This window comes from Arachis hypogaea, chromosome 4 (assembly GCF_003086295.3).
Source record: "Arachis hypogaea cultivar Tifrunner chromosome 4, arahy.Tifrunner.gnm2.J5K5, whole genome shotgun sequence".
NCBI classification, from domain to species: domain Eukaryota; kingdom Viridiplantae; phylum Streptophyta; class Magnoliopsida; order Fabales; family Fabaceae; genus Arachis; species Arachis hypogaea.
In genome coordinates, this window is record NC_092039.1 from 7,134,222 (window position 1) to 7,144,580 (window position 10,359).

At 29.7% G+C, this 10,359-nt stretch overlaps 2 protein-coding genes across 4 annotated transcripts; both read right to left on the minus strand.

Annotated features, from left to right (window-relative positions):
- Positions 1-1,211: 1,211 nt before the first annotated feature.
- Positions 1,212-3,447, minus strand: LOC112796077 (DNA oxidative demethylase ALKBH2). The gene is made up of 4 exons (XM_025838347.3): positions 3,140-3,447; positions 2,443-2,559; positions 2,156-2,345; positions 1,212-1,658 (listed from the first exon to the last, which is right to left on the minus strand). The coding sequence occupies exons 1-4, from the start codon at positions 3,353-3,355 to the stop codon at positions 1,468-1,470; spliced, it is 714 nt and encodes a 237-aa protein (XP_025694132.1). The 5' UTR covers positions 3,356-3,447; the 3' UTR covers positions 1,212-1,467.
- A 1,320-nt stretch (positions 3,448-4,767) lies between these two features.
- On the minus strand, positions 4,768-7,281 carry LOC112796078 (protein C2-DOMAIN ABA-RELATED 11). Of its 3 annotated transcripts, none has more exons than XM_025838349.2 (4): positions 7,144-7,281; positions 6,386-6,508; positions 6,180-6,275; positions 4,768-5,269 (listed from the first exon to the last, which is right to left on the minus strand). In XM_025838349.2, the coding sequence occupies exons 2-4, from the start codon at positions 6,494-6,496 to the stop codon at positions 4,976-4,978; spliced, it is 501 nt and encodes a 166-aa protein (XP_025694134.1). In that variant the 5' UTR covers positions 6,497-6,508; positions 7,144-7,281; the 3' UTR covers positions 4,768-4,975. The 3 variants fall into 3 exon arrangements, with proteins under 3 accessions (XP_025694134.1, XP_072091039.1, XP_025694135.1); XM_072234938.1 differs by having other exon boundaries at positions 6,963-7,156; XM_025838350.3 differs by having other exon boundaries at positions 6,802-7,156.
- Between the last annotated feature and the right edge of the window lie 3,078 nt (positions 7,282-10,359).

A 10,359-nucleotide genomic window follows, 5' to 3' on the forward strand; every position in this document is an offset into this window, starting at 1 on the left:
AGACTTGATCAAGTTTCTGAGCAATGGCAACGTTTTGCTGTTGTTCCACCCATGCAATCGATGTAGGAGTTCATGGCATCTGACTACCATCACTATCATCAAGGGACTCAATAGTATCCTCAACCGTAAGCTTCAAGAGCTATTGTAGATGGTGGCCAACTTCAAAGACGGGTTGCGAGCGATTGGTCAAACAATACGCTGATATTTCGTGGCAATCTGTTAACGTAAGCACATCATCTTCGAGTCACTCTAACTTTTGTTTCCACTTTGGAAGAGGATTTTCTAGCAGGTGACCAAATTTGTTTGAAAACGACTATAATTATGGAACATTGTTCGCACATCGCCGTTGTTATTTATTATAAGTTCTCAAAAACTAGTATTTCCATTGTTAAAACAGAATGGAAGTCTAAACCTTACATTGACCACATTTAAGTACTGATAATTAACATTTTCAATACTTCAAATGGGATGGTTTCAAAAATACTTGAGAAAACTAGATTTTTACATCTAAATTATATTCCCATAATCACAACTTATAATAGATCCATTAAAGTATATTAACATAGCAATACTTGTATAATCCATTTTTTCAGTTTTTTTTTTTTTTTTTGTCAAGAAATTTCTTTTGGTGCTCAAGAGCTAAAACCACAAATAAAATAAAAGAAAAGCGGGACGGGAAAACTGAAAACATACAGAAGAGAAGAGAGAAAGAGGCTTCAAGTTTAAGATGATGAAGAAATGAAGTGAAAAAATAAAAATGCACACAAAATAAATAACTGAAGTTTATTATTTAAATTTTCGAATTAATTTTTTTCATACAGCACATTAATTAATATTAATATACACCATATATGCACACCACCAAAGACCAATACAACCACCATCTTTAAGTTGGTCAAATAATTAATTCAATCATCTACTTAAGTAACTGTCACGTTAAAAAAAAAATACAATTCACTTCTAAACTTTGTGCTTATACTTCACTTCTGCAAGTAGTAGCTGGCTCATAGGTCACCCTCTTCCAGCAAAGTAACATTATAATAAGGTTATCTGTTCCCTGCTCTATCAAAGCCACTTTCTAATTTGGAATTCAAGTTCCATCTCAGCAGAAAAAACAATGCGATTATGAACATTGAACTGGTGTTTTCTTTTAAGATAACTGACGTAGAAGAATGCTAAATCTTTCAATTCACAGTATAGCCTTTAATCAATGGATGACAATTAAATTTTGTATTACATGAAAGGCTTCATAACTCCATGCAGAAGCAGTAGTAACCATAGAGCTTTACATATAAAATCCAAGTCTACCATTTTTGTACTCAAGTTAGGAGAAAATATCCTACAAAGTTTTACATTTTCGTATCAACTTGTCAAAGAAACTAGTCAGTAATCCTATAATAATGCCAGAAGCAGATTTACAACAATGCATGATCATATTCCAAAAGCTGGACCATGTCCAAAAATCTTTCAAAAAACACGTCGAAAGGTAAGATTAATGCGTGTACCGTTCACTTTTGCACGCTTAGGGACAGAGTGAATCCAATCCCTTTGGGTATAGCCTCTCATCACCAAAAGGGATCCATGCTTTAGTCTAAAGGTGTGCTGATCAGCATGGCTACTCTTCTTTAATCGCTTTCTTGCAGGCTCATCACTTCCATCTGAAGTTCCACACCAAAAGGATAATGTATTCATGAATAACCAACTAAAAAAATTCAACTGTTATTGCATTAAATTTCAGGGAGAGAAAAACTCACAAACATAGACTCTCCGGAGCTAATTGTAGAATTCAGAACTGGAAAAACTTAGAAACCCTCAATGCCATCGAGGTAAGAGAGATTAAGAGTTTTATATACGAATTTTATTTCATTTGACTTAAAATACCAAAGTTAAATTTTTACACAGACATCTAGTCATGAATTGTTAAATCAACTGGAAAAAAAAAAAGAAAACTAGACTCAACCACCTACTAATTTAAAAGTATTGTAAACAGAAGCATAAAATTGGATGACTTTAGACAAACAGACATTAAAATCAAGGAACAAAATCCCCAAATGCTTCTAGAAATGCACACTACAAGTTCCCATACTAAAAAAAAAAAAAAAAAAAAGAACCCATGTGAAACAGATGCATAATGCAGTGACAGAAGAAGTCATACCACAAGATTTTTTACATTGCTTCTTCTTCAGGAAGAAATCACGTTCGCATCCAAGAGATATCGAAGCAATTTCAGGTGTTGATCCATAAAGCTTCTCATCATCAGCATGCCAACCAACATAGTCATCACCACCTTTATACCTATTTAAGAGTACGCTATTAAAACTACTCCCAGGAAGAGCTTTAAGGACCTTCAAGAAATTAAATAGAAAATATTCAGTAACACCAACAAATAACATCATTCAAGTACATTATCATAGTCACAATTGATCAGAAAGTCATTCTTACAACATCCAAGATGTCTTTAAGCAGTGGAAAATCATCCCAAGTATATGCATGCGGTTGATAGCCACTGTAAGTCAACTCAGTCAACCCAGGACTTGCAACATAACATGTATCTCGAGGCTGCACAGAATCACATCACAAGGTTAACCACATTTATGAAAGATTAAGTTTATTTCTATATACATTTATGAAAGTGGTTAATTTTTTAGATAGAGGAGGTTAATCACCTGGATAAAAGTGGTTTCATTTGGGAAAATTCAGGCAGAAGTTAATTAGTTTAGTCCATGTAACTCACATTCAGTTGTTTTCGTGTGAATTCATAGTTGAAAATGTTAAATGCTAATTTAATTGTCAAATTATCTAAGGTTCTCAACTATCAGTTTCACGTAAAGATAGTTTCCACAACAAAATAAACTCAATCAAAATAGAGAAATTGAAAATAAAACTAACACATGTTCTTAGGATTGAGACACTCTTGAGTGTAAATTTTCCTTTACCAAACTTCCATTATGCATTGTTGTAACAATAGAAGTCCTACATAACATGCATGATTGGTTTCACATTGCATAAAAATAAACATTAGTATTTTACAATTAAAGAGGGGTTAACAAAAGAAACAATGAGGCATGCGACAAAAGAAACGAAAGATGAGATTTTGAAGGAATCAGAGGATTTGATATGAGTTGAATTTGTGAATAACCTGAAGGAAGGATTTTCCGAAGACGCGAACGGTGGGTCTGGTCCATGAGATATGGTTATCGAGGTAATGGAACCATTGCCATGAGTCTTCGTAGGGAATTAAGCGCTGAATATAAACGACGTCGCTTCCGTTACCCAGGTCCACAGTCTCCGTCTTCTTCGCGGTGTCATTAGGGTTCGCTGCTTCAGACACCGCCTTCAGCTTCAACACATTCATTGATCGTAACTCTTCTCAACGGTGCTCTTCTTTTTCCTATCAAGTATCAACAACGTAACTGGAAATTTCATTAAAAATTTAACAAAAAAAAATTAGGGCTTATATATTTGTTATACAGAGTGTATATTTTATGAGTATAATTTTAATTTTATTTTAATAAATATATTTTTTAGTGTTTGTATTTTTTATAGATATAAATAGTAATTTATTTTAAAAAAATAAATAACAATTTTAATTCCTAAATGTATAATCAATTTTAATTTTTTTAATGCAAAAATTAACAGAAATTAATTTAAAAATGGAGAAAAAAAATGTGTATCTCAAATTAAATAAGACTTGTATTTTTACGCTGTGCAAGGAGAGAAAACGGGAGCGTTGAAGATAAAAGGGAGAGTAATTTAGAAATTTTATTAAAAAATTAACAAAAAAAAAATTTGGATATATTTATTATATATAATTTATATTTTATGAGTATAATGTTAATTTTTTTATTTTATAAATACATTTGTTAATGTTTGTAGTTTTTATAGATGCAAATAATAATTTATTCTAAAAAGTTAAATAACAATTCTATTACGTCTATCTCTTTTATAATAGATATTATTTTGATATTAGTAATTTTTAAATACATGTTTTTTGTTTTATTAATTAAAAATTAATGTAAATATATAATTAATTAATAATAATTATATTTTTATACAAGTGTAAAAAATATTTGGTATATAAATAATATTTTTTAAAATAAGTGTACACTATTAGCGTATCCAATTTATATTCATGAATTTAGATGTTTTTTAGTAATAAATTAAAATTTAGTTACTTTTATTAACTATATATAATTAACAGTTATATTAGACATACATTAAAATCAATCATTATTATACAGTACACATAAAAATACAAAATATATATTAAAATAAATTAAATTATACGTATATTTATACACAAATACATAATAATTAATTTTAATAGTTGATTTTGGTATGCAAATAATATTTTTACATAACTAGATATAAATATAAAACTTTAAATATAGTATATTATTATAAATTTATCACATATTTTATTAATAAAAAATTGATGTACAAATATTCTTATGCAAATTCCAAAAGACTAAAATTCAGAAATACTATATACACTAAAAATAATGTAATATTAGATAATGGAAAGTATGTTTTTTTAAACATTACAAAATATATATTTTTTAAAAAAAATTATGCACCAAATGTCTCTTATATATTATATTCTTTAGATACAGTAGATATTCCACATGTTTGAAAAAAAAAAAACTATGAACCTTCTAACTAGCCTGGTGATTGAGGTGACTATGAACAACAAATCCAACTCAAAAAAAGTTTAGATACTAAAGTAAGGACCACATTACAACAAAAGAAAAAGAAAGCACACCATAATAAAGACTAAATAAGCCATACATATATCACAACTGGTTCATATCTATCACACTAGCTGCTAACTTACAATTGAATCTGCATCTATAAATCAAAAGGAATTAATCAAAACCATTATTTAACTAAACAAACATATAAATCTTTTTACAAATTATGATCTTGTTAGAAGAGTTGGTACTCTTGATATGCCCACTTGCAAATTCTGCACTAGCTATGTTTTGGTGGTAACATTTTTGACCAACTTGATGGTCAATTCTACCTCGCCGGACTCCACCCCGCGCAGCCTTAACCAAACATTCTGCGCAACCTCGCCATTTACGCAATTGATACTGCTTTCGCGGACGAGGCAGTTTTCGTTGTCAGGTATGACCTTCCTTAATGTTGTTTCACCTGATGAGACTCCTAAGATATCTCTTAGTCTAGCTGCAGAGACCAATGGTTGAAGGTTGAGGAATGCATTTCCCATCTTGTCATCAGATTTCAAAAGATCTTTATCAAACACTTCCTATATAATCAAAAGAAAACAACACATAAATGACATAATAAATAATGCCTTCAACTTAGAATCTGAAAATTTTCCACAAGAAAAATTAGCAATATATGGCAGAAATTTCAGCAGAATATATGCATCAACATGAGGAACTGATGTTTAAACGTTCAAGGAGGAATAGAAAGCAAGTCTAACATAGGATCTGGTGGTCATTGGCAAGTGATTTTTAACATTGGCAAAGGTCAGAAGAAGACTAATCTAGTTTCGAGTATAATCAGACTTGCTCTTTCAACTGGTGTTCTTTTTGAACCTGGGTTTTCCTAGGGACCTTAGTGTACCATTATGCCAACACTGGTGTTCGGATTCAAATACAGGAACACACAACATACTAGGGGAGCTTCATTTAAATAGACCTTACAACAGTGTTTGTAAAAATGAATATCGATGCACCAGATGAGGCGAAAATCTATCAATGGAATCTGCTGATGCTGCAACAACAGAATGCTTGCTTTAGCAATTCTTCACTTTTGTGACACTAAATGAATGGACCTGAATCACAAGGTTGTTAAAGATACAACATTTTTTAGGTATACTATTACCATTATGGAACATTTTCGTCTTTGCGACCTATGTAGACCCTATTACCAAGAATCTGACTAATCTAGCTAGAGGAGATGTGGCTGCCTATCACATTGGGTAACCAGCAAGCTTGCCAACTACTTAACCAACCTGGTGCTGGTTACCCTTATGGATTATTATTTAGTTTTTCTATTCAAAATTAAGAATTTGGAAGAAAATATTGGAAATTTGATATCTTGGATTCACCTACTTATATATTTTAAAAATCGGCATGAATATAAACCTTCATGGTTTGAACTGTTTACAATGTCTTAAATCTCCAAATTCCTGCATCAGAAAAACTCACCAAATTCAGAACTCCCAAAGGTTCAGTGAGGGTGAAATTCAGCTCTTCATTCCAAACAGGATTCAAGCAGCTGTTAATGACTTTGGTCTTTGCTGTCTGGAACAAAGTTTAATTGAACATTGTTTCAAACACCTTTAGAGGTTACAAAATGCTGCACAATGTTGAAACAAGCCGAAATCGAAATCGAAATACAAAATCCTATTTACCTGATTGCCTAGTTTGAGGACAACATAAGGATCACTGCTCTTGAAATCCCGGATCACCAACCTCTTCCCTTGCACCACTATGATTTTGAGTTGCCCCAATTGTTCACCCATTAATGTTACTTCCTGTTAACAAGTTTAATTCACTAATCAGCCAAAGGTAGGTAAAGACTAGAGATCAGAATTCAAACACAAAATATGCAGATACATAACAGAGAAGAAACATAACCTCCCCCACCAAAAAAAATCTGATTTTTCTTTTGAACCAAATGATGTTTTTCAATTTTTTTAACAAAAGAAAAAATTTTCGCCCAAAAGAATAACCAAGAAAGTAAACAAGACAATACAAGAATAAACCATGCATATTCTGGTGGAGAAATACTCAAAAGAACTGAGTCAAAATTAGAAATTTCACTTACCCAAAACAAAAGTAAGCTTTTTTTTTTTTTTTGCCCCCTTCAATTAACTTAAAAATAATTGAAAATCAGCTAGAGAAACAACATCATCATGGAACCAAGAAAGAAAGACATGGATCATTCAAGCAGAAAAGAAAGAAGCAGGTGGAGAATGGAGAGTATACATGTATTTCTCAGTGAATCCAAATCAAATAAACAAACTAAATGAATATTTATAAAGTAGGACTAGGACCCCAATGTTCATGGTTCTTTTTTTGTTAAACAACATTTGATTGATTATTAAAGAATGGATTGGATATGCCTTTTGTGGAAGGTAGAAGCCATGAAAAAGAGAGAAGAACTCACCAATGGGATGTGCAAAGCGAAGCACTCAGCAAAGCACTGATTTTAAAGACAGTGGAACAGCAAAGCAATAAAGTTGCAAAGCACAGGGATCTCACTGCCACATTTTTATAGGCACATGCATAAGATATCTTCAAAAGTATTTAGGTGTTTGTTAGGGTGCCTATAGAAAATTGTCTAATTTACTAAAAAAAATAAATATTAATATTTAATTTAATAAATATAAAAATAAATTATTTTTAAATATTTAAAATTTACCATAAAAAGTAATTTCGGCAAATTTGGCACCAAACTTATAGACATCAAAGAATTTGCCAAGTATTTTTAATCGGTAAAACTGAAATGTTGTTATATTCATTATTTTATATATATATTATTTTGGGTATTAAACTTTGATTGTATAAACATAAAAATAATTTAGTGATTGTCTTTTAAATTTTATTATAAAATTAGAATTCTTTTAATTTATAGAGAATTGACAGAAATTCTCTTTGAAGTTATAATTAATTATTATTTAAAATTTTGTCTAAAAAAAAATTTGAGAATCAGCACTTTTAATTTATATTGGTCAACATTTTTAACTAATAACCCAATATTTTTAATTTTGTTGTCTAGTATTATATTTTTAATTAATATTTTAAATATTATTAGTTAATTATTGGTAAAAATTATAAATTATCTTTTAAAATATATTATAAAATTTGAATTTTTTTCAATTTATAAAGAATTGGCAGAAATTCTCTTTAAAATTATAACTAATTATTATTTAAAAGTTTACCTAAGAGAAAAACTTGAGGATTAGAATTTTTTATTTATATTGATTAATATTTTTAACTAATAAATCAATATTTTTAATTTAATTATCTAATATTATATTTTTAATTAATATTTTTAAATATTATTAGCTAATTACTAACTAAAATTTATAAATTGTGATGATCCTGCCCTTTGTCCGAATACATGAAAAGAAATTATGTAAAAAACTTATGTTACATAGCCGGGCATTATATGAGTAATATATAGTTAATTTAAGAAAGATAAGAAAATCAAGTAATGAAGAGATTAGTAAAAAAAGAAAGGTAGATGAGAAAAATGTTGGTCAAAGGTCAAAGGATATGATGAGGTTTGATGGACTGTGTTGGGCCGTAGGATTGACCAGACTTGGTCCTTTTTTATAGTTACTTCTTTCAAAGTGAAACAATAACAAATTAACAATACTCACTCAAATCAAATGCATGCGTGCGCCTTCTTTTCCGACTCTGACCCTCAATCACTGCCTCTTTTTTCTTTTTATTTTTTTATTCTTCATTTTTTACTGTTCACACCAACACTATTAATGTCTTATTAATTATTATTAGAGCCCCGCTAGGGAGACTGCACTATTAACCTTTTGGATTTAACATTTTAATACTATGTCATGATATTACTAATTTCAAAAGTTTCAGTTGATAGGAAAAGATAATACTAATGATTATATCTCTAATAATCTATTGTATATATTGTACAAATATTCTATTGACTCATCATAATTTCCCTTATTATTAAGAGAAATTCTCCACATACAAGCATTTTTTTATATAAGTCTTTACAAGTGCATCTTCTTCTTCTTACGCACGTTCTTCTTCCTCTCTCTCTTCTTCTTCTTCTTTTCTTTCGTTTTTTGCCTTCTCTTTCTTGCCTTCTCTTTCTCCTTCTCCAACCATTACTGCACGTTTTTACTGCACATTCTTCTTCCTCTTCCTCTTCTTCTTCTTCTTTTCTTTCGTTTCTTGCATTCTCTTTCTCCTTCTTCAACCGTTGCTGCACCTTCTTCTTCTTCTTGCTGCACGTTCTTCTTCCTCTTCTTCTTTCGTTTCTTGCCTTCTCTTTCTCCTTCTTCATTTACGTGCTTTTCTCTCTATTTTATTTCTTCGTTATTCTCGATTTTCATTGTTTTTTGACATCAAGTTCTGAAATCGTTTGTGAAGAAGAATAAGCAGCAGAAGATGAGGAGGAGAAAGAGAAAGAGTTTTGAATTATGCATAAGGTGTATTTCAATGAATTTTGGGTGTATTTCTTAAATCTTTTGGGTGTAGTTTTTGTAATCCTTTGAGTGTATTTCTGTAATCCTTTGGGTGAATTCCTGTAACCGTTTGGGTGTATTTCTGTAATCATTTAGGTGTATTTCTGTAATCATTTGAATGTATTTCTGTAATCGTTTAGGTGTATTTCTGAAGTTCTATTATCTTCAAATTTGGCAAAGAAACTCGTTTTCATGGAGGAAGAAGAAGAAGAGTCATTTATAATGCATGGTGAGTAGCACGCTTTGGAAACATGAAGTGATTGAATAACGTGCGTTTATTTACTCTTGAATATGGGAGTGTAATGCGTATTTTTTTGTTGGGCTTGTACCAACTTGTAAGACTTGTAAACCAAAAAGACTTGTATGTGTAGGAAGCCTCTATTATTAATAGGGAGAAATTCGTAGATAATTAAAAATTTAGAATTGCCTTCATATGAAAATGAAAATTTAATAACGGATACAACACTAAGGTTCAGTTTGGATAAACAACTTAATTAAGCTATTTTTTAAAAAAATAGTTTAAATAATAAATGACTATATTAAAAATAGTTTATAAATAAGTTATTTTATGGTTGGATTTTTAGTTCTAAAAATACTTATTTTATAAAAATATGATAAAAAATAGTAACATTATGAGAGAAGTCATTTTTTTAACTTCTCTATAAACTCCTAAATAGCCTCTTAAAAAATTGCAATTTGGTTTTAAAAATTGTACAAGACATTAATACTACTATTTTTCATAATGCAAAAACTCAAAAAAATTATTTTTAAAGTTTTTCAAACCACTCTAACTCACGTCGTCGTCGTCGTCAGCAGCAGCAGCAGCAGCAGCAGCAGCAGTAGTTTTTGTCCTTGAAATTTGAAAAAAAATTTAAAAATATCTCTAAATTTTATTTTGTTTCAATTCTATTTCAAAAATTTTTGATTTGCATCAAATATACCATCAACAACTCAATTTTCAAAATATTTAAGACCAATCTAATAATAATATATGAAAATTATACTTGATTTGTTTGTATTGAGGGTTGTTTTTATGAAATTATTGTTAAATTGATCTTAAGTTTTTTGAAAAATTAGTCGTTAGAAATATATTTGATGCAAATAAAAAATATTTGAGATAAAACTGAAATAAAATAAAATTTAGAGATAATTTTAAA

Coding starts and splice junctions, on each gene's coding strand:
- LOC112796077 (XM_025838347.3), bottom strand. CDS start 3,355: ATGAATGTGTTGAAGCTGAAGGCGGTGTCTGAAGCAGCGAACCCTAAT. Junction 2,560..3,139: donor TCGGAAAATCCTTCCTTCAG/GTTATTCACAAA, acceptor GATTCTGTGCAG/CCTCGAGATACATGTTATGT. Junction 2,346..2,442: donor TTAAAGACATCTTGGATGTT/GTAAGAATGACT, acceptor AATTTCTTGAAG/GTCCTTAAAGCTCTTCCTGG.
- LOC112796078 (XM_025838349.2), bottom strand. CDS start 6,496: ATGGGTGAACAATTGGGGCAACTCAAAATCATAGTGGTGCAAGGGAAG. Junction 6,276..6,385: donor TCCTCAAACTAGGCAATCAG/GTAAATAGGATT, acceptor ACTTTGTTCCAG/ACAGCAAAGACCAAAGTCAT. Junction 5,270..6,179: donor CTTTGGGAGTTCTGAATTTG/GTGAGTTTTTCT, acceptor TTGATTATATAG/GAAGTGTTTGATAAAGATCT.